At 43.1% G+C, this 21,558-nt stretch overlaps 1 protein-coding gene across 1 annotated transcript; it reads left to right on the top strand.

Annotated features, from left to right (window-relative positions):
* Positions 1-263: 263 nt before the first annotated feature.
* Positions 264-18,009, top strand: LOC139391962 (uncharacterized). The gene is made up of 4 exons (XM_071139567.1): positions 264-504; positions 1,685-6,022; positions 13,311-13,530; positions 13,815-18,009. Exons 2-4 carry the CDS (start codon positions 1,754-1,756, stop codon positions 13,832-13,834), a joined length of 4,509 nt encoding a protein of 1,502 aa, XP_070995668.1. The 5' UTR covers positions 264-504; positions 1,685-1,753; the 3' UTR covers positions 13,835-18,009.
* The last annotated feature ends 3,549 nt before the right edge of the window (positions 18,010-21,558 follow it).

The raw sequence follows: 21,558 nt of genomic DNA, 5'->3' as shown, positions 1-21,558 counted from the left end.
GACTGTCAGCATCACCGTCTCTGCGGTGACCCCCTTCTCTCCTTATTTCCTCTCTCTCTCTTCCAATTAGTGGGACGTAGGGATGAGGGGTGGGTGACCGGCAGACGGGAGTCTTCTTTAAACGCCTTTTATTAGGTCGGCCAATATGGTGTGTGCCACTAACTCCCCTGACGGGATTTAATGTAATTATAGGATTACAGTTGTCGGACAGCACTGCAGCCGGGGAATATTTACTACCAATGGAGGTGTTTTAAGTGTATATACACTGATTCACTGCGAGGTCATCTTTAAATAACGGAACCATATAAACATTATTAATCCTGACTTTTTGACATCGATTAATCAACTACATCGGAAGCTATATACAGAACAACCTTCGAGGTAGTATCTCGAGCGCATTACGCACGACGGGAGGTACACAGTCGCTCTTCATTCAGAAGATGAAAACTCTCAAATCGACACAGAGGGGGATATAAAGCATTACTGCGGAATACCAAGGATTTGGTAAGTTTGGAGGACGCTTTTTTGACATCCTTTGCCCCCAGGTTTAAAACAAGGAGTGCGAAATTGTGGGGAACGTTTGGAGTGCAAACGTACAGACGTATGTGCAGAGGCATAGTGTGCATGTTACAAACCTGTTAAGGATGTGACCCTTTTTTTTCAATTTTCGCCTAAAATGGCATACCGAAATCTAACTGCCTGGTAGCTCAGGACCTGAAGCAAGGATATGCATGTTCTTGATATCATTTGAAATTAAACACTTTGAAGTTTTTGGAAATGTGAAATTAATGTAGGAGAACATAACATATTAGGTCTGGTAAAATATAATACAAAGAAAAAACATAATTTTTTTGTACTTTGTACCATCATCTTTGAAATGCAAGAGAAAGGCCATAATGTATTATTCCAGCACAGGCTCAATTTCGATTTTGCACACTAGATGGCAGCAGTGTATGTTACAGGTTTTAGACTGATCCAATGAACCATTGCATATCGGTTCAAAATATTCTATCAAGACTGCTCAAATGTACCTAATTGGTTTATTAATACATTTTCAAAGTTCATAATTGTGCACTCTCCTCAAACAATAGCATGGTATTAGTTCACTGTAATAGCTACTGTAAATTGAACAGTGCAGATAGATTAACAATAATTTAAGCTCTAGCATTTTAACCCCATTCCTGAAAGCTAAGACTCTCTGGAACATGGACATGCCTTCTGTTTTCCTCTATGATCAATTTGTCGCACATAAGAATATAGTTGAATAGCCCTGTCATGGCCCTTCTAAGGACAGCCGTTCCATTCCCGGTTTTAATTAAATGATTCAATTTGTGCAAAATGATGGAATTCACATGCCATTTCTGTTGGCACTGAAATCTCTCCATAATAACTATGCGTCGATGGTATGTTAACTTTTTACGATTAGGGAAAGTAACCATGAGGGGAGGACGAAGCCTGTGTAAAATGTAATCCAGTAAATAGGCTACGTGGTTGAGTTACATAGCCTCTATACATGATGTCATAGAAATATACAAAGTAGACCTGTTAGTAAGCTACATTTCAATAAAAACATCTATTCGGATTTGAAAGCAAAGTGAGTCACAAGGAATATGCTATACAAATTAAATCACAACATCTGGTTATTATATTTTTTATGAACATCTTGCTGTGTCCTTTTTGACAGAACTGTTGCCGGAGCATCAAACGAGAGGACGATTAGGAATCTTGCCAAAAGCAAAAGCTCTTCTCTGTTATGTCTGTCTCCTCTTTACCGGAATGGAAACAACTCCTGCTGGAGAGAAAGAGGAGGGAGGAGGAGGAGCGAGAGAAGAGAGAAAAAGAGGAGGAGGCCAAACTCGCCAGCATGCCTGTTTGGAAGCGAGGGATCATCCAGAGGAGAAGAATGAAACAGGAGAGTTTTGGGGACAAGGAAAGAGAGGGCCCCCTCCAAGTCAAGGAGGGCAGGTCCCCTTCTGATGCTGTGAGTGACCCAGACAGCGCTACACTGGTGCAGCTGGGAAGTGAATCACCACTCAGCCCAGACGTCACAGGGCCTTGGCTGGATGAAGAGTCTAAACCGCAGAGTCAGGTGTTAAGGGAGACCATCACCACTGTCCAACAAAATCCATTAATTCGCACGCATGGCGGGTTGAGAAGGGGAAGAGAAGAAGAGATGGCTGGGGAGATGGGCCACGAGAAAGGGAATGAGCAGGAAATAGAAGTAGGGAGAGAGAGGGAAAAGGAGAAGGAAAGAGGCCATGTCAAAGGTCATGATGGGGAGTCTGGGAGGGGAAGAGATATAGAATTAAAACTACAGCAATACAGGGAACGGAGTAGGGGCAGAGAAAGGGACAGAAGTGCCGGAAGAGAGACGAGCCGGGACACCGTGAGAGACAGGGAAAGGGAATGCCCGAGAGGGAGAAAGGAGGAGGAGAGGGAGGAGGGAGACTCAGATCCTCAAAACCCCAAGTACCCCCATCCACTAGTCCCAGGCCTCCGTACCATCAGAGCAGACAACATCATCATTATTGAACAGGACAGAAAGGGCAGTGATGAAAGGAGGGGTAGAAGGAGAGAGTGGGAGAGGGAGGTGATGGAAGAGGAGCAGGAAAAGAGAGACATAAAGATGGACCTCAAGGAGTTTCTTTCTGGTGGAGGGAGTGTCACGGAGATCCGAGCATCAGTGGGATTGGTAATTAAACCCTTAGCTGGCACTGAGGACTGCAGGAGTGGAAGTCTAAAAGGGGCAGGCAGGGAAGGAGATGGCAAAGAGAAGGGAGAGAGAGAGGCAAAGTGCAATAAAGATGGAAGAAAGGACTGTGAGAGGGGGCTGGAGAGAGAGGTGGCGTGGTTGATGATGAAAGATAAAGAGAGGGAGAACTTGAGGGAGAAAGACCGACCACGAACACACACAGCTTCAGAACAAGAGGATAGGAGATGTGGTGACACAGATGACAGTATCCACAATGAGAGAAGAGTTAGGGTGAGTGAGCTGCTGAGTAAATTTGGGGAACATACAAAGAAATTCAGGGAACATCCAAAGCCCCCGTCCCGGTCTAAAAGCTCAGATTGTTTCAGCCGGCCTGGCAGGGACAGAGACTATTTTGGTCTGGACGAGGACAATGATGGAGACAGGAGAGGGGAGGAGAAACGTGCAGGATTCAGGGGTGTGCCCAAGCGGTCATTCAGCTTCTCTGACCAGGTGATATGCACAAAGGAGAATGGCATGCAGGATGAGGGGAACCACGATAGGAAGGTGGTGGAGAGGACATGTTCAGACAGGAGGGTGGCACCTCGGAGAGATGTAGTGGAGGGGGAATGGTCAGAGAGGGGAGGCAAGCAGGGGGGCTGGACCCGGTTTTCAGATAAAGAGTGGGTAGGGAAGCATAGAGAGGGATTCATAAAAACAGACAGGGAGGAAGAGGGGCAGCCTGAGAGACAGCCTGCGTTGGAAAGTTACACAGGGAAAGAGACTGACCATGGGGTCGAGGTTGTAACACGAGTGGAGTTAGAATATCGGAACACGGGGACAGAGGAACTAACACAGAATATGTGTGAGGAGGCAGGGTTTACAAGGGCCTCAGTTAAAAACACAGAGGCCTCATTTGCGCAAGGAGTGCCCATCAAACACGATGGGCGAGAGAGAGCAGTGGAAAGAGAGGTAAAGCGAATGACAGAAGAAAGAGGGAGAGGGATGGAGAGGGCGAGGAGCACAGAGAGAGAGGTGGTGGTTGGAAGACAGGCAGAACCTCAAGTGAGGGACAGAAGGGGGTCAGAAGCCATTAGAAGAGGATCAGATGCAAGGGATGCCAAGAGGATGTCAGAAGTAAGGGACTGCACAATGTCAGTTGAAACAACTCAGCAAAACTGTGTGATCACCCTCTCTGTAGACAGAGCCAGTCCTCCTCAGTCTGTCGAAAGCCATTACAGACGTGTCTCAGCATTGACAGAGTGTTCAACCACCTTGCTCAGCGCTGTGGCACACAGAGGAACAGATTGGCATAGTAGTCAAGGAGCGCCGGGGAACCATTCAACCCAGTCAGCACTATCACAGCACACGGGGGATCTTATCAACAAGACAGGGAGAGTCGGAGAGACAGCCAACGAACTTGACAATCACAAAGGGACCCAATCATTAACTCAGGATCGCAAACGTGTGACGAGGGAGGACACAGAGAATGTGAGAGGGAGCAAAGCTTACAGGGTGCCAAGTGAGGTGAGCAAGGAGAGCACACACTCACCTGGCACACACGTGCACAGTCACGTCTGCCCCGAAATGTCCATCCAGGAAGTGACCCCTGAGTCTCCCAAGTCTCCAAAGCACGTTGCCTCAGTTGGAATCCCTCCAACGCCACTTGAGCGACACATACCCAGGACAGTGTTCTACGGTGTGGAGGAGGTATTAGAGAACAAAAGGCCAAGCCTCCAAAGCGACGACGACCAGAGCTGCGAAGGAGAGGGAGGGAAAGGTGTGGAGAGGAGGGATAGTTGGAGGATCGGCAAGCCTTTGTCTCGTATCGAATCCCTGCGAGAGAAAATCCGGCAGAGGGAGAAGGAGAGGCTGAGGAACACGGAGGGAGCGGTAGCAACGGGGGATGATGGAGATGCGACTGAGGGAATGAAAAGGGCCGGGACTAGAAGGGTTAGAAGAGCTTCAAGTTCAGATAGGTGTGATGAAGGAGAGAGGGGGAACGAAATGGGGCGAGAGAGACAGAGACAGGAAGGCTCTGCACAGCAGACAACATCCACTCAGTTTTACGTCACACAGGAAGCGAGCGTGTCAAAAGCCGACCCTGAGCTTCCTGTTCCTCTCTCATTCTCGCAATCTGTCAAAGGAGAGGAAGAAAGCGATCACACGATCGAGAGAGAGGAAGATCCAATAAAACATGTAGTAGATGAGTTACGGTGTGACAGGGGTCGGCAGACAAAACAGGACACCAGAGGCAGAGGAGGAGAAGTAGGAGAGGATAAACTCTTGGAGGAAGAGGACAGGTTGCATTATCTGCCTCCTTCACCCTCTCCTTCACCCTCAGACTCTTTCTCCCCTTCTCTTGCTGAGATGAGCCGGATCTATAACCTGAAAACAGTGGGGTCCAGGACGGCGGTGTGCATGAGTGAGAGGACCGTGGATAGGCCTATACATACACCCAAGGTACAGTCCCGCATATCAGCAGAACAACAGGAGCCAAGCAGTCTGGAGAGATCCGTTGGGATGCTGACACAGAAGCAGCTGTGGAGTGGTGGTGGGGCATCTGGAAATAAGGCCTCTTGTGATGAGAATTCCGGACTTCAGAAAACACAGCGTCAGGTGGAACAGCTTCAGTTGCGAGAACAACAGGAAGTACAGAGACTATCACACGACGACAACGCAGCACAGTCGACTTTTAGTAAAAAAACTCATTTGAAAGCTAAAGAGTCTGAAGCTCAGCAAAGCACAAGGATATCACACAACCAGCCTAATAAGGAACCTCAACAGATGCATCCGAGGCAAAAGGACCAGCAAACACCTCTAAATCCAAGAAAATGTCAGTCTAATCCGCAGTTGCCCTCTGAAAGGCTTCCTCAACCCAATCGTGCCCGATCCATTACCATCAACTCCAGATCTCTCCTGACCCCCTCTCATGAGAACTCATTACACCCAGACCAGGGAGTCCCACCCAGCACATCATCCTCCCCATGCTCACCCTCCCCACCCCAGTCCCCCTCCGTCTCTCCCTCCCCTTCGCCTTCTCCGATCCATTTCACCATCAGAACAGGCTCTGGAGGCCAGCAGGTCAAGAGGGGCACCACCATCACCATCACCCCAAGGAAGCCTGTTGGAGGGGAAGCCGTGGAATCAGTTTCAGTATCCTCAGGACCCCCAGTCAAGACGTCTGCCAAGTCCCAGATGCCTGTCCTAACCGAGATAGTAGAGAGAGGCAAGAAGAGATACCCCACTACGGAGGAGATCGAAGTGATCGGCGGATATCAGAACCTGGATAAGTCTTGCCTGGTCAAGACTCCCAAAGGGACTCCCAAAGGGGTGAGTGTAGTGGGGTCATATGCCTGCAAATTGTATTGATGATGTATCAAATCAAATCAAATGTATGTATAAATCCCTTCTTGCATCAGCTGATGTCACAAAGTGCTGTACAGAAACCCAGCCTAAAACCCCAAACAGCAAGCAATGCAGGTGTAGAAGCACAGTGGCTAGGAAAAACTCCCTAGAAAGGCCTCTTGTAGTGATGATCATATCTTGTAGTGATGATCATATCTTGTAGTGATGATCATGGATCCCCTCCCCTAAGGTTGGGTTTAATAAAAACCAAAAACAAACAAACAAAAAAATTGCAGATAATGGCTTCAATAGATTATCAATATGTTATGGGCGTACTGTGACTATCAGAAAACTTCACCTCTTCCCTCCTGCCTCCATTTGAACCTCCAGTCCCCAGAATGCCCCCCCCCCCTTGCCCTTTCGCTAGCATTAGGACATCCCGTTTGATTGCACTGAGGAGTTAGAACACGTCGACTGAGCTAAGCCTGTTAAAGCCTTATCAAGCACGACATCATGATTCTCAGCTGTAAAGTAGCCTACTAGTACCGGTGGCTCTGGTCTCGTTTAGTAATAAACTAATTATAAACCCTGTATAAATAATTTGTTAGGGTAACTGTAATGTCTAGTGCTAACAGTCTATTTCAAATGAGCCTTCATGTAACACTTGAGAGAGCAGAAAAAGTGGAGAGGAAACCACAATGACAGAGCCACTCAGCCAGAGCACTCCTCCTCCTCCTTATCTCTTTCTGTCTGTCTAACTTGAAGTTTTGCATAGAGGAGCTATGTGGGTTGTGAATCAATCATCACTTCTTTCTGTTTCATCTAGAAAGACAAGTTATCCCACAATAGATGAATTGCCCCCCCTCCCTCTCCCCATTGCAACATCCTTTTTGTGCAATGAAATGAAAACAGTCGGAGCAATAGCCTGTTAGAGAGAGGTTGCTTGTGAAATGGCTCCCTATCCCCTACAATGGCACCCTATCCCTCATGGGCCCTGGCCAAAAGTAGTGCACTACATATGGAATGGGGCACCATTTCAGACACGGACAGAGTCTTTTGGAGTACTTTAATTAGGACACCTCCATAACAAAGTGGCTCATCAGAGCAGAACTAAAGACCAGGCTTGGCAGTCTCCCCACACGAATGGAGCTTTAGAATGGGAAGAACGGGAAAGTTCAAATGGGATACCTAGTCAGTTGTACAGCTGAATACCTTCAACTGAAATGTGTCTTCCGCATTTAACCCAACCCCTCTGAATAAGAGAGGTGCGGGAGTCTGGTGTAATCTGTTTATATTGCGAGGTAGACGAGAATATGCATATTTAGAGCTATTACGGTATACAGTATACACTGAGTATACAAAACATTAAGGACACCTGCTCTTTCCATGACATAGACTGAATCCAGGTGAAAGCTATGATTCCTTATTGAAGTCACTTGATAAATCCACTTCAATCGTTGTAAATGAAGGGTAAGAGACAGGGTAAAGAACCATTTTTAAGCCTTGAGACAATTAAGACATGCCATTTAAAAGGTGAATGGGAAAGACAAAATAGTTAAGTGTCTTTGAACAGGGTATGGTAGTAGGTACCAGGCGCACCGTTTTTTTGTCAAGAACTGCAATGTTGCTGGGTTTTTCACGCTCAACAGTTTTCTCGTGTGTATCAAGAATGGCCCATCACCCAAAGGAAGTCCAGCCAACTTGACAGAACTGTGGGAAGCATTGGATTGAACTTGGGCCAGCATCCCTGTGGAATGCTTTCGACACCTTGTAGAGTCCATGCCACGTCAAATTGAGGCTGTTCTGAGGGCAAAAGGGGTGGTTCCTAATGTTTGGTATACTCAGTGTATATCTATTGTTAAATACTTAAACCTTTATGGCTTATGTACTGTACTTTACTCAGACAGCATGACTTTTAATGTAAAACACTTTGCTATTGTATAGGCATTTAGCTTATCAGCTTCTTTTTTTCATCTGATTTTCTGTACATAATGCAAGATGCTACACAGATCCTTGGCCTGACTCACACCATTGCATTGCAGGTTACTTCCTCTGACAGATCCTGTCTTTCAATGAGTCTGCCCTTGTTGCCTTTCCGACAAGTCTTCCTTTGTATTTTCCTGTTTCTGCTGAGTTTGTTTTGCTGCATTGGAATTTTGGCAAACACTTTTGACAACGTTGACCTCTTGGCATATGACAACAGCATTTGCCAATGTCATCCTTCCAAGTCTTGTTGGAAATCTAGGCTAAGGAATTAATGATTGACTTGTTAATTTAGCCATGGCAGTAAAGTTGAGGAAGCTCTCACCATGTTTATTGTATAGTTTTCGCAACATCGACTATTGATACTGTCCTACTGTAACCTAATTTCCCATCTAAAAATTGTCATCGGGCCCAAATTTGGTGCGATTGAAGAGGAACAGTCTCTCATTTGTCAGTGAAACAGGAGGGTGGGGTTAAAGAGAAGTGGAGTGAGGGGAAACTCAACAACCTTGTGACTCCCTAGCTGAGACACTGCATGATCGAGTCCCAAATGGCATCCTATTCCTTACATAGTGCACTACTTTTCACCAGTGCCCTATGGGCCCTGGTCAAAAGTAGTGCACTATACAGAGAAAAGGGTGACATTTTTGACCCATCACTGGATATTTCCTCTTTCAGGCCTGTTCACTTCCTCTGAACGATAGAGACAGAGAAATAGCAAATATAGGGGGGTAAGATGTCTATTTCATCAGCCACATTGGCGGGTGGTCAGGGCTACATAGTGCGAGCATTTCACTTGCATTTGTGAATAAAAATAGTCAAGTATGATCACATTTACAGTAAAATAAGTACACTGAACAAAAATATAAATGCAACATGTAAAGTGTTGGTCCCATGTTTCATGAGCTGAAATAAAAGATCCCAGACATATTCCATATGCACAAAAAGCTTATTCCTCAAAAATCCCTGTTAGTGAGCAATTCTCCTTTGCCAAGATAATCCATCCACCTGACGGGTGTGGAATATCAAGAAGCTGATTAAACAGCATGATCATTACACAGGTGCAGCTTGTGCTGGGGACAATAAAAGTCTAAAATGTACAGTTTTGTCACACAACACAATGCCACAGATGTCTCAAGTTTTGAGGGAGTGTGCAATTGGCATGCTGACTTCCGGAATGTCCACCAGAGCTGTTGTCATTTTAGAGAATTTGGCAGTACGTCCAACCGGCCTCACAAATGCCGACCATGTGTATGGCGTTGTGTTGGCGAGGGGTTTACATATGTCAACATTGTGAACAGAGTGCCCCATGGTGGCTGTGAGGTTATGGTATGGGCAGGCATAAACTATAGACAACGAACACAATTTCAATTTATCAACTGCAATTTGAATTGCGGGGTAGGTTGTGCCAAGAGACCACTTTTTTTGGACAAGCCATGTTTTCAAAAATATTATGTTTACATGAATTCTGATTATTTCCAGGGATACACAACATCCTGAAATATATGTAGATACAGTTGAAGTCGGAAGTTTACATGCACCTTAGCTAAATACATTTAAACTAAACAATTTCTTACATTTAATCCTAGTAAAAATTCCCTGTCTTAGGTCAGTTAGGATCACCACTTTATTTGAAGAAAGTAAAATGTCAGAATAATAGTAGAGAAAATGATTTATTTCACCTTGTATTTCTTTCATCACCTTCCCAGTGGGTCAAAAGTTTACATACACTCAATTAGTATTTGGTAGCATTGCCTTTAAATTGTTTAACTTGTGTCAAACATTTCGGGTAGCCTTCCACAAACTTCCCACAATAAGTTGAGTGAATTTTGGCCCATTCCTCCTGACAGAGCTGGTGAAACTGAGCCAGGTTTGTAGGCCTCCTTGCTCGCACAAGCTTTTTCAGTTCAGCCGACACATTTTCTATAGGAGGTCAGGGCTTTGTGATGGGCACTCCAAATACCTTGACTTGTTGTCCTTAAACCAATTTGCCACAACTTTGGAAGTATACATGGGGTCATTGTCCATTTGGAAGACCCATTTGCGACCAAGCTTTGAATATGTCTGGGATCCTGACTGATGTCTTGAGATGTTGCTTCAATATATCCACATAATTTTACTTCCTCATGAAGCCATCTATTTTCTGAAGTGCACCAGCCCCTCCTGCAGCAAAGCACCCCCACAACATGATGCTGCCACCCTCGTGCTTCACGGTTGGGATGGTGTTCTTCGGCTTGCAAGCCGCCCCCTTTTTCCTCCAAACATAACGAGGGTCATTATGGCCAAATAGTTATATTTTTGTTTCATCAGACCAGAGGACATTTCTCCAAAAAGTATGATCTTTGTCCTCATGTGCAGTTGCAATCCGTAGTCTGTCTTTTTTATGCCGGTTTTGGAGCAGTGGCTTCTTCCTTGCTGAGCGGCCTTTCAGGTTATGTCGACATAGGACTCGTTTTACTGTGGATATAGATACTTTGTATCTGTTTTCTCCAGCATCTTCACAAGGTCCTTTGCTGTTGTTCTGCGATTGATTTGCACTTTTCGCCCCAAAGTATGTTCATCTCTAGGAGACAGAACGCGTCTCCTTCCTGAGCGGTATGACAGCTGTGTGGGCCCATGGTGTTAATACTTACATACTGTTGTTTGTACAGATGAATGTGGTACCTTCAGGTGTTTGGAAATTGCTCCCAAGGATGAACCAGACTTGTGGAGGTCCACAATTATTTTTCTGAGGTCTTGGCCTATTTCTTTTGAGTTTCCCATGATGTCAAGCAAAGAGGCACTGAGTTTGAAGGTAGCCCTTGAAATACATCTACAGCTACACTTCCAATTGACTCCAATGATGTCAATTAGCCTATCAGAAGCTTCTACAGCCATGACATAATTTTCTGGAATCTTCCAAGCTGTTCAAAGGCACAGTTAACTTAGTGTATGTAAACTTCTGACCCACTGGAATTGTGATACAGTGAAATAATCTGTCTGTAAACAATTGTTGGAAAAATGACTGTCATGCACAAAGTAGATGTTCTGACCGACTTGCCAAAACTATAGTTTGTTAACAAGGAATTTGTGGTTGAGGGGTCGAAAAAATTTTTTTAATGACTCCAACCTAAGTGTATGTAAACTTCTGACTGTATATTTTTTAGAAAGAATATTATATTTCCCTTGATGTAGTGATGCTGAAAGTAAAAAATTGCTCGACATACCCCACTCTGCCCAAAATACATTTTGTGTTTGAAAGAATAAATTATGCAGTGTTGTTTATTAAACGACTATGCTGTAGGATGTGGATTATTCCTCATGACTCCATTTCATGATAATCAGTGCTGTAACTGAATGGACAGATACTACGACCGATCTTCCAAGTACATCCAAACCTAATTGGATGCATTATTATACTTACTTCCATTTACAAAATAGCCTCCAACACTCTACTCAACAAATTGGATGCAGTCTATCACAGTGCCATCAGTTTGGTCACCAAAGCCCCATATACTACCCACCACTGCGACCTGTATGCTCTCGTTGGCTGGCCCTCGCTTCATACTCACCGCCAAACCCACTGGCTCCAGGTCATCTACAAGTCTCTGCTAGGTAAAGCCCCGCCTTATCTCAGCTCACTGGTCACCATAGCAGCACCCACCCGTGGCACGCACTCCAGCAGGTATATCTCACTGGTCATCCCCAAAGCCAATTCTTCCTTTGGCCGCCTTCCTTCCAGTTCTCTTCTGCCAATGACTGGAACGAACTGCAAAAATTACTGAAGCTGGACTCATATCTCCCTCACCAGCTGTCAGAGCAGCTCACAGATCACTGCACCTGTACATAGCCCATCTGTAAATAGCCCATCCAACTACCTCATACCATACTGTATTTATTTATTTATCTTGCTCTTTTGCACCCCAGTATCTCTACTTGCACATTCATCTTCTGCACATCTACCATTCCAGTGTTAAATTTCTATATTGTAATTACTTCGCCACCATGGCCTATTTATTGCCTTTACCTCCCTTTTCCTACCTCATTTGCACACACTGTATATAGACTTTTTCTACTGTATTATTGAATGTATGTTTGTTTATTCTATGTGTAACTCTGTGTGGTTGTATGTGTCAAACTGCTTTGCTTTATCTTGGCCAGGTCGCAGTTGTAAATGAGAACTTATTCTCAACTAGCCTACCTGGTTAAATAAAAAAATCACCTGAATCAATCTCACCCACTTAGTCCACACTGAGTAATGTGAAAACCCCCCAAAATGGTTTCCTTTGTGTCAGTTCGGGACCAAATCCTGTAATATACTCATAGCGGTTAAGCACAGCTCTCCTTTACTATAGTCGTCCTGCTGTAACCCTTTCGTAGCCTATTGGTGCTTCCTGGCCACCTGTTGCTCACGTTGCTGAGACTGTTTGACGTCAGCTCCACCGAGCACCGGCATCATCTTACAGACGGGGGTGACTTACGCTCTCCTCGTCATCCTTGGTCAGATCCTCTGTCTCCCCCCTCTTCAATCCCAAGGCTCCCTTGTCATACAGTATCTCTTTCTCTCAAACTAGACCGAGGTACCATTCTCATAGACAGTGGCTGCCCCACATCCTGTGTAAGACATTTTTACGAGTATTTGTAAAGGTTCCGATGTGACTGTGGTGATTAGCGATTGGCACAATGTGCTTCCTTTCTTCCTCTCTCTCTCTCTCTGGTTCTCTGTCTCTCCTCCATGTTCTACCCTGCTGTGTTAGCCTGGGTCAATCAGTTCAGTCAGGGATTAACCTTCTGGGCCTGAGCTTGATTCGTCCAACGTCTCTCACACCAGGTTATTATCAGGAGTGTATGGTCAGTCAGTTTGTGGTGAATATAAATGCACTACAGTATAGATGTACTACACCAACCTGTAATATAATGTACTATAACAACCTATAATATAATGTACGAGGCAGGGGCCAGGTTTTCCTACTGTTCGGTGCAGGCAGCAATGTTGTTTACACCAAAATAATCTCTCATATCCGTGCTAAGTAAACAAATTGTAGGTTACATACATTTTTGTCAGGAAGGGTCTGACTCAGTGCAACTTAATCATGCCGTTTTAAAGGGTGCCTTCCACATCACCCTTTCATACTAAATAAGGGGAACACTGGGAAAGTTCAGGTTATTTCTTGCTATTAATTGTTCTTGAAGCATGTCCATCCTGATTAAGTAACACTGCAATGTGGTCAGGCTGTCTGTAAGGGTGTGTCTCTATTGGGTGCACTGTACTAAGCCTCTCTCCTGTGTCTGTCTTGTCCGCCCCCTCCAGGTGAAGGTGTGTTTCGACGAGACCCAGCTGGAGCAGGTTTTTGAATACCCATCAGAGGCCTCTATGATAGCCTTTACCCCTTACCCCATACCAGGTCAGGAGAAAGGGAAGGAGGATGAGGTGCAGGAGGAAGAGGAGGAGGAGGAGGAGAGAGGAGTGTTTGTGTCCGGGAGCAGCAGGAACGTGGGAGCAGCGGCTGGCCTGAGAGTGCTGAGAATAGGTCAGTATATGTCACTCCCTTCCATTTAGCTGAATACCTGCATACACAGGGTGTATTCATTAGTGCAAACCGTAGCAAAACATTCTGCAATGGAAAACTTTTTGCAACAAAACAAGCGTTTCTTATTGGACAAGTTCAGCTTAGTCCCTCTCCGTTTTCGTCCATTTGCATCCGTTTGGTTCCTAGTGAATACACCCCTCAGTTAGTCATGAAATGTGGTTGTCCATTCCACACCTGTATCTGAATTGTGTGTCATAACTCCTCTTTATCTCTCCATTTTACAGATGAGTCTTGCCATCGGTAGATGTCAGCTCGCCAAATAGCCCAAGTGATGTTTCATATTAGATTTTTGTTTCCTGTATTTTGTTTATTTAAAATTATATAATTAATGTTGGTAATCTTTTTTGATGTTCAATGTTTTATTTTACTTAGGGTCAGGGACTATTGGTTTTGAATTTAAAAAAATGATGGTTTTGAGCAGTTTATGAGTTGAATGATGGCGCATGTAGCAGAACCTGACTGGACTTTTTATTTTACTTCTCTATTTCAAGGTAGAAGTGCAAAGGAAATATGAAAGCACAGTACATATTGTAGCCTATACGTTTGAATATATAAAAGTGTATTTTTACCATCAGGTGTGTACTGTTGGGTGATGATCACATGTCAATGCAAGTTAGTGGATTACTACAAAAGTATTGTAAAAGGGTCCGGTTTAGTTTTATTTAGCTTAGTTCAACAACACAATGGCCCTACTGTATATAAACGTTGCATCAGCACTGTAACGATTCAGGCTGCATTCCCTCTAGGGCACTACTTTTGACCGGAGCCCTATGGGCCCTGGTCAAAAGTAGTGCACTATAAAGGGATTAGGATGTCATTTTGGATGTTTTCTCAGTGACGCTTATATCATCTGGTCCCTGTGCCTGCTTGATTTGCTCATACAGATGATATAAAGATCAGGTCATCCACAAGTCCAAGATACATTTTGAGTCTTGTGAACATCCCTCATCTGTACAGTGCCTTCAGAAAGTATTCATACACCTGGACTTATTCCACATTTTGTTGTGCTAAAGCCTGAATTCAAAATTGATTAAATATATTTGATTTCTCACCCATCTACACACAATAACCCATAATGACAAAGTGAAAACAGTATTATTATTTTTATTTTTTTTACATCTAATTTACACGTATTCATTCACACCCCAGAGCCAATACATCCAGCTCTTTCAAGTTGGTTGTTAATCATTGCTAGAAAGTCATTTTCAAGTCCTGCCATAGATCTTCAACCCTATTTAAGTCAAAACTGTATCTAGGCGATTCAGGAACATTCAATGCCGTCTTGGTAAGCAACTCCAGTGTATATTTGGCCTTGTGTTTTAGGTTATTGATTCAGAGGGAATGGGTTAAATGCAGAAGACGCATTTCGGTTGAATGCATTCAGTTATGCAACTGAGTAGATATCCCCTTTCCCTTATTGTCCTGCTGAAAGGTGAATTTGTCTCCCAGTGTCTGTTTGAAAGCAGACTGAACCAGGTTTTCTTCTAGGATGTTGGTTGGGGTTAGGTCTATTCTGTTTAATTTTTATTTATTTTTTTAATGTAAAACTCCTTAGTCCTTGCCAATGACAACCATATCCATAACATGATGCAGCCACCACCATGCTTGAAAATATGAAGAGTGGTACTCAGTGATGTGTTGTGCCTGATGGCAAACAGGATTGCATGTTTTGGGATATCTTTATTCTGTATAGGCTTCCTTCTTTTAATCTTTATTTAACTAGGCAACAGTTCACTCTGTCATTTAGGTTAGTATTGTGGAGTAACTACAATGTTGTTGATCCATTCTCAGTTTTCTCCTATCACAGCCATTCAACTCTGTAACTGTTTTAAAGTCAGCATTGGTCTCATGGTGAAATCCCTGAACAGTATTTTCTATTAAATTGTTAAAAAAAAATAAAAAATTATTACAAACATAATTCCTATTTGACATTAAATGGGGTATTTTTGTGTAGGCCAGTGACACAAGATCTCAATTTTAAATTCAGGCTGTAACATAACAAAATGTGGAAAAAGTTGAGGGGTGTAAATGCTTTCTGAAGGCACAGTAGTTTCTGGCAAACCATGGCTATATGTAACTTGATGACAATTCACTTTTGTTCAATTACGGTTTCTGTTTGAACCACAAAGTGTATTTAAGCGAGACTTAATGCACATGATTGAAAAACCTGACGATACATGATGGAATGATCACCATTACAAGTTTTTATTTTTAACCACTAGTGGAATTAATGTGGTAGGATGAAAAACAGTAATCTATGTACTGTATCTATAGTACTTTGACTGTATAGTTTTGAATGGAAAAGGTATTATGTTTGGGTCTCTGGTGTTATTATGTAAGACTACATACGTGTGATATGGGTGGGAAAAAAAGACCATGATTTTCAGACATTTAATATATAGAATGGTCCTTTGGAGTATGGATTGTTGACGTATATTTGACATTTGTATATAAAAGCATAATTGACCAATAATTTATCAAAGTTGACGGTTTGGCCTTACCCAGGTCTCCTTTAAGACTCCCTAATGTTTTATCTGTAGGTGCTACAAAGAAAACATTGGTGTCATAGGAAGCTTCACCACTTGCTTTGTAATATGAGTAGCATTTTGTTTTCAATAACAATATTCTTATTAATTTATGAATATTGAAGAAGAAAAAAAATTGATTTAGCAAAATGTTTAATATATTGTTGAACGTAATATACTCTACGGACATATCAAAGTTCCAGAGTGGGATCTCTACTATTTTTAGAGTTATGATCCAATTTGTAACAGAGTGAATGTGAAAATGGATTCAAAATGGTCAGCCTCTTCTGGTGATTTGCCGGATGTACAATACATTAAAATATTAGCCAAATTCAAATTGTATATTTCAATATTTATGTTTATATTTTTCAATATTCATTAATTAATAGGAACATTGTTATTGAAATCAAAATGCATCTCATGTTGCAGAGCAAGCGGCAACGCTTCATATGACACCAAGTTTTGCTTTATGGAGTTTTAAAGGAGGGTTAAATGCCAACTTGTATTATTTCTCAATTAAGCTTTTAGATACAAATGTCAACAATACTTCCTCCAAAAGGACCATTCTATGGATTAAATTAAGTGAAAATCCCCCAAACATTGGTCTTTTTTTTGGTCCTAGTTCATGACGAATCACCCACATCCAAAATAAGGGCACAAATGTTATCATGGTTCCATGAGATGCTGTAATCTCAATTTTAGGTGCTCTTTTTTTATGTGAAAGAATCTATCTGAAGAATATCATATATATGGTATATCTGATTTATGCTCCCATGTGTGCAATTTTGATACTTTGTTTTATTCTTTCTGTTTTCAATTGCGGTCGAAGAAGCAGGCTTCAAGAGAGAAAACACATCTAATAAATTATTTGAAATTAAAAGTGTCATGATGGGTTGTGTAGATGTGACTATGCATACATTTATGTTTCAATTATATTTTGTGAGTATGAGATATTATTAAGACCACTGATAATCAATCTCCTTCAATCTGGGGCTCCACGCAAGATCTCACCCCGTGGGGTCAAAATGATCACAAGACGGTGAGCAAAAATCCCACACCACACGGGGGACCTAGTGAATGACCTGCAGAGAGCAGGGACCAAAGTAACAAAGCCTACCATCAGTAACACACTACGTCGCCAGGGACTCAAATCCTGCAGTGCCAGACGTGTCCCCCTGCTTAAGCCAGTGCATGTCCAGGCCCGTCTGAAGTTTGCTAGAGAGCATTTGGATGATCCAGAAGAAGATTGGGAGAATGTCGGATGGTCAGATAAAACCAAAATATAACTTTTTGGTAAAAAGTCAACTCGTCGTGTTTGGAGGACAAAGAATGCTGAGTTGCATTCAAAGAACACCATACCTACAGTGAAGCATGGGGGTGGAAACATCATGCTTTGGGGCTGTTTTTCTGCAAAGGGACCAGGAAGACTGATCCGTGTAAAGGAAAGAATGAATGGGGCCATGTATCGTGAGATCTTGAGTGAAAACCTCCTTCCATCAGCAAGGGCATTGAAGATGAAATGTGGCTGGGTCTTTCAGCATGACAATGATCCCAAACACACCGCCCGGGCAACGAAGGAGTGGCTTCGTAAGAAGCATTTCAAGGTCCTGGAGTGGCCTAGCCAGTCTCCAGATCTCAACCCCATAGAAAATGGAGGGAGTTGAAAGTCCGTGTTGCCCAGCAACAGCCCCAAAACATCACTGCTCTAGAGATCTGCATGGAGGAATGGGCCAAAATACCAGCAACAGTGTGTGAAAACCTTGTGAAGATTTACAGAAAACGTTTGACCTCTGTCATTGCCAACAAAGGGTATATAACAAAGTATTGAGATAAACTTTTGTTATTGACCAAATACTTATTTTCCACAATAATTTGCAAATAAATTCATTAAAAATCCTACAATGTGATTTTCTGGATTTTTTCTCATTTTGTCTGTCATAGTTGAAGTGTACCTATGATGACAATTACAGGCCTCTCTCATCTTTTTAAGTGGGAGAACTTGCACAATTGGTGGCTGACTAAATACTTTTTTGCCCCACTGTACATTGTGTGCAAATGAGGTAAGATAAGGGAGGTAAGGCAATAAATAGGCCATGGTGGTGAAATAATTACAATATAATTTTGGAATTTTGGATTGGAGATGATTAATGTGAGTCTGGAAGGAGACTTTACAGTCTAACCAGACACCTAGGTATTTGTAGTTGTCCACATATTCTAAGTCGGAATGGTCCAGAGTTGTAATGCTGGACGGCGGGCAGGTGCAGGCAGCGATAATTGAAGAGCATTCATTTAGTTTTACTTGCATTTAAGAGTAGTCGGAGGCCACGGAAGGATAGTTGTATGGCATTGAAACTCGTCTGGAGGTTAGTTAACACAGTGTCCAAAGAAGGGCCAGAGGTATACAGAATGGTGTCGTCTGCGTAGAGGTGGATCAAAGAATCACCAGCAGCAAGAGAGACATCATTGATGTACACAGAGAAGAGAGTCGGCCCGAGGATTTAACCCTGTGACACCCCCATAGAGACTGCCAGAGGTCCAGACAACAGGCCTTCCGATTTGACACACTGAACTGTATCAGAGAAGTAGTTGGTGAACCAGGCGAGGCAGTCATTTGAGAAACCAAGGCTGTTGAGTCTGCCGATAAGAATGTGGTGATTGACAAAGTCGAAAGCTTTGGCCAGGTCGATGAATACGGCTGCACAGTATTGTCTCTTATCGATGGCGGTTATGATATCGTTTAGGACCTTGAGCGTGGCTGAGGTGCACCCATGACAAGCTCCTGAAACCAGATTGCATAGCGAAGATGGGATTCGAAATGGTCGGTAATCTGTTTGTTAACTTGGCTTTCGAAGACCTTAGAAAGGCAGGGTAGGATAGATATAGGTCTGTAGCAGTTTGGGTCTAGAGTTTCACCCCCTTTGAAGAGGGAGATGACCGCGGCAGCTTTCCAATCTTTGGGAATCTCAAACGATACGAAAGAGAGGTTGAACAGGCTAGTAATAGGGGTTGCAACAATTTCGGCAGATAACTTTAGAAAGAGGGTCCAGATTGTCTAGCTCGGCTGATTTGTAGGGGTCCAGATTTTGCAGCTCTTTCAGAACATCAGCTATCTGGATTTGGGTGAAGGAGAAATGGGGGAGGCTTGGGTGAGTTGCTGTGGGGGGTGCAAGGCTGTTGACTAGGGTAGCCAGGTGGAAAGCATGGCCAGCTGTAGAAAAATGCTTATTGAAATTCTCAATTATAGTGGATTTATCAGTGGTGACAGTGTTTCCTAGCCTCAGTGCAGTGGGCAGCTGGGAGGAGGTGCTCTTATTCTCCATGGACTTTACAATGTCCCAGAACTTTGAGTTTGTGCTACAGGATGCACATTTCTGTTTGAAAAAGCAATCCTTAGCTTTCCTAACTGCCTGTGTATATTGGTTCCTAACTTCCCTGAAAAGTTGCATATCACGGGGGCTATTCAATGCTAATGCAGTACGCCACAGAATGTTTTTGTGCTGGTCAAGGGCAGTCTGGTCTGGAGTGAACCAAGGGCTATATCTGTTCCTGGTTATACATTTTTTTTTATGGGGCATGCTTATTTAAGATGGTGAGGAAGGCACTTTTAAAGAATAACCAGACATCCTCTACAGACGGATGAGGTCAATATCCTTTCAGGATACCCGGGCCAGGTCTATTAGAAAGGCCAGCTCGCTGCAGTGTTTTAGGGAGCGTTTGACAGTGATGAGGGGTGGTCGTTTGACCGCAGACCCATTACGGATGCAGGCAGAGGCATTGATAATTTGTGTGAGATTGAGGGCATCAAGCTTAGATTTTAGGATGGCCGAGGTGTTAAGCATGTCCCAGTTTAGATCACCTAGCAGCACGCGCTGTGAAGATAGATAGGGGGCAATAAATTCACATATGGTGTCCAGGGCACAGCTGGGGGCAGAGGGTGGTCTATAGAAAGCGACAACAGTGAGAGACTTGTTTCTGGAAAGGTGGATTTTTTTGGGGAATATTTTCTTTTTGCATTTTCCAATTAGGAACATTCAAAACAAAAGTGAAAAGATATCAGACAACGATAGGATAAAGTGACAGTAACAGACAAGCATAAAAAAATAATAAAAAAATAATAATATATATATATATATATATATATATATATATATATATAATTATATATACAAACATACAATAAGAAAAAAATAATAACGAGACATTGGATCACCAGCCGTAGGCTACATATTATACATTACGTGTGAAACATTATGTGATGATTATATATAGATTCAATGAGATGTGGGGGGAGATTCTCCATATAGTCAATAAAATGTTGTCAAATTCTGTAAAATGTCTTTAACTTATTCCTCAAGCAGTAAGTGATTTTCTCCAAAGGGATACAACTATTAACTTCCGATAGCCACATTGCAACTGGCAGGGATGAATCCAATTTCCATTTCAATGCAATACATTTCTTGGCAATCGCTAGCAATACTTCTGTTAGCTTTATAGTATGGCTTTGCCTAAGATTGGTGTTAGTAAAGTTACCCAGTAGACAGACCTCCGGGTCTAAAGGGAATGCAACCCCGTGAATTGAGGATATGGGATCACTCTTCTGGAACATTGTTACGAGGAGGGAGTTCTTATGTCTTTTGATCAGCTGAAACAGAAATACCACTTGCCTAACAGGGACTTCTTTAGCTACCTACAACTACGAAACTTTATTAGGGTGACTCTCAATGGACAATGGAACCTACCTAAGATGTCACCTATTGAACAACTCTGCCACGCAGACCAACCACTGTTCAAGACCATTTCCTGTGTATACGATGCTCTTATGTCAGGACTAACACTGCCTGGGCTAGATAAACCCCGACTTAGATGGGAAAAAGATCTGGGTATTGATCTTGATGAGGATCTATGGAGTGACCTATATAGGGATGGTGTTACATCCACATTGAACTCCAGATACAGACTGATCCAGTTTAATTTCCTCCATCAGCTCTATATCACCCCATCTACACTGCACAAGTTCAACCCAGATATATCCTCCCTATGTTTTAGATGTGGCTCAGATGAAGGAACATTCCTCTATTCCACTTGGCAGTGTTCAAAACTACACGCTTTCTGGCAGGGGGTATGCGATACCATATCCTCAATTCACGGAAAGGTGGATTTTTAAAAGCAGAAGCTCTAATTGTTTGGGTACAGACCTGGATAGTAAGACAGAACTCTGCAGGCTAACTCCGCCCCCTTTGGCAGTTGTATCTTGTCAGAAAATGTTATAGTTAGGGATGGAAATTTCAGGGTTTTGGTGGTCTTCCTAAGCCAGGATTCAGACACAGCTGGGACATCCGTGTTGGAAGAGTGTGCTAAAGCAGTGAATAAAACAAACTTAGGGAGGAGGCTTCTAATGTTAACATGCATGAAACCAAGGCTTTTACGGTTACAGAAGTCAACA

The sequence above is a fragment of the Oncorhynchus clarkii genome, chromosome 32, assembly GCF_045791955.1.
Source record: "Oncorhynchus clarkii lewisi isolate Uvic-CL-2024 chromosome 32, UVic_Ocla_1.0, whole genome shotgun sequence".
NCBI lineage: Eukaryota > Metazoa > Chordata > Actinopteri > Salmoniformes > Salmonidae > Oncorhynchus > Oncorhynchus clarkii.
Note: the sequence above shows the minus strand (reverse complement) of the source record. Positions and strands in the feature narration are given on the sequence as shown.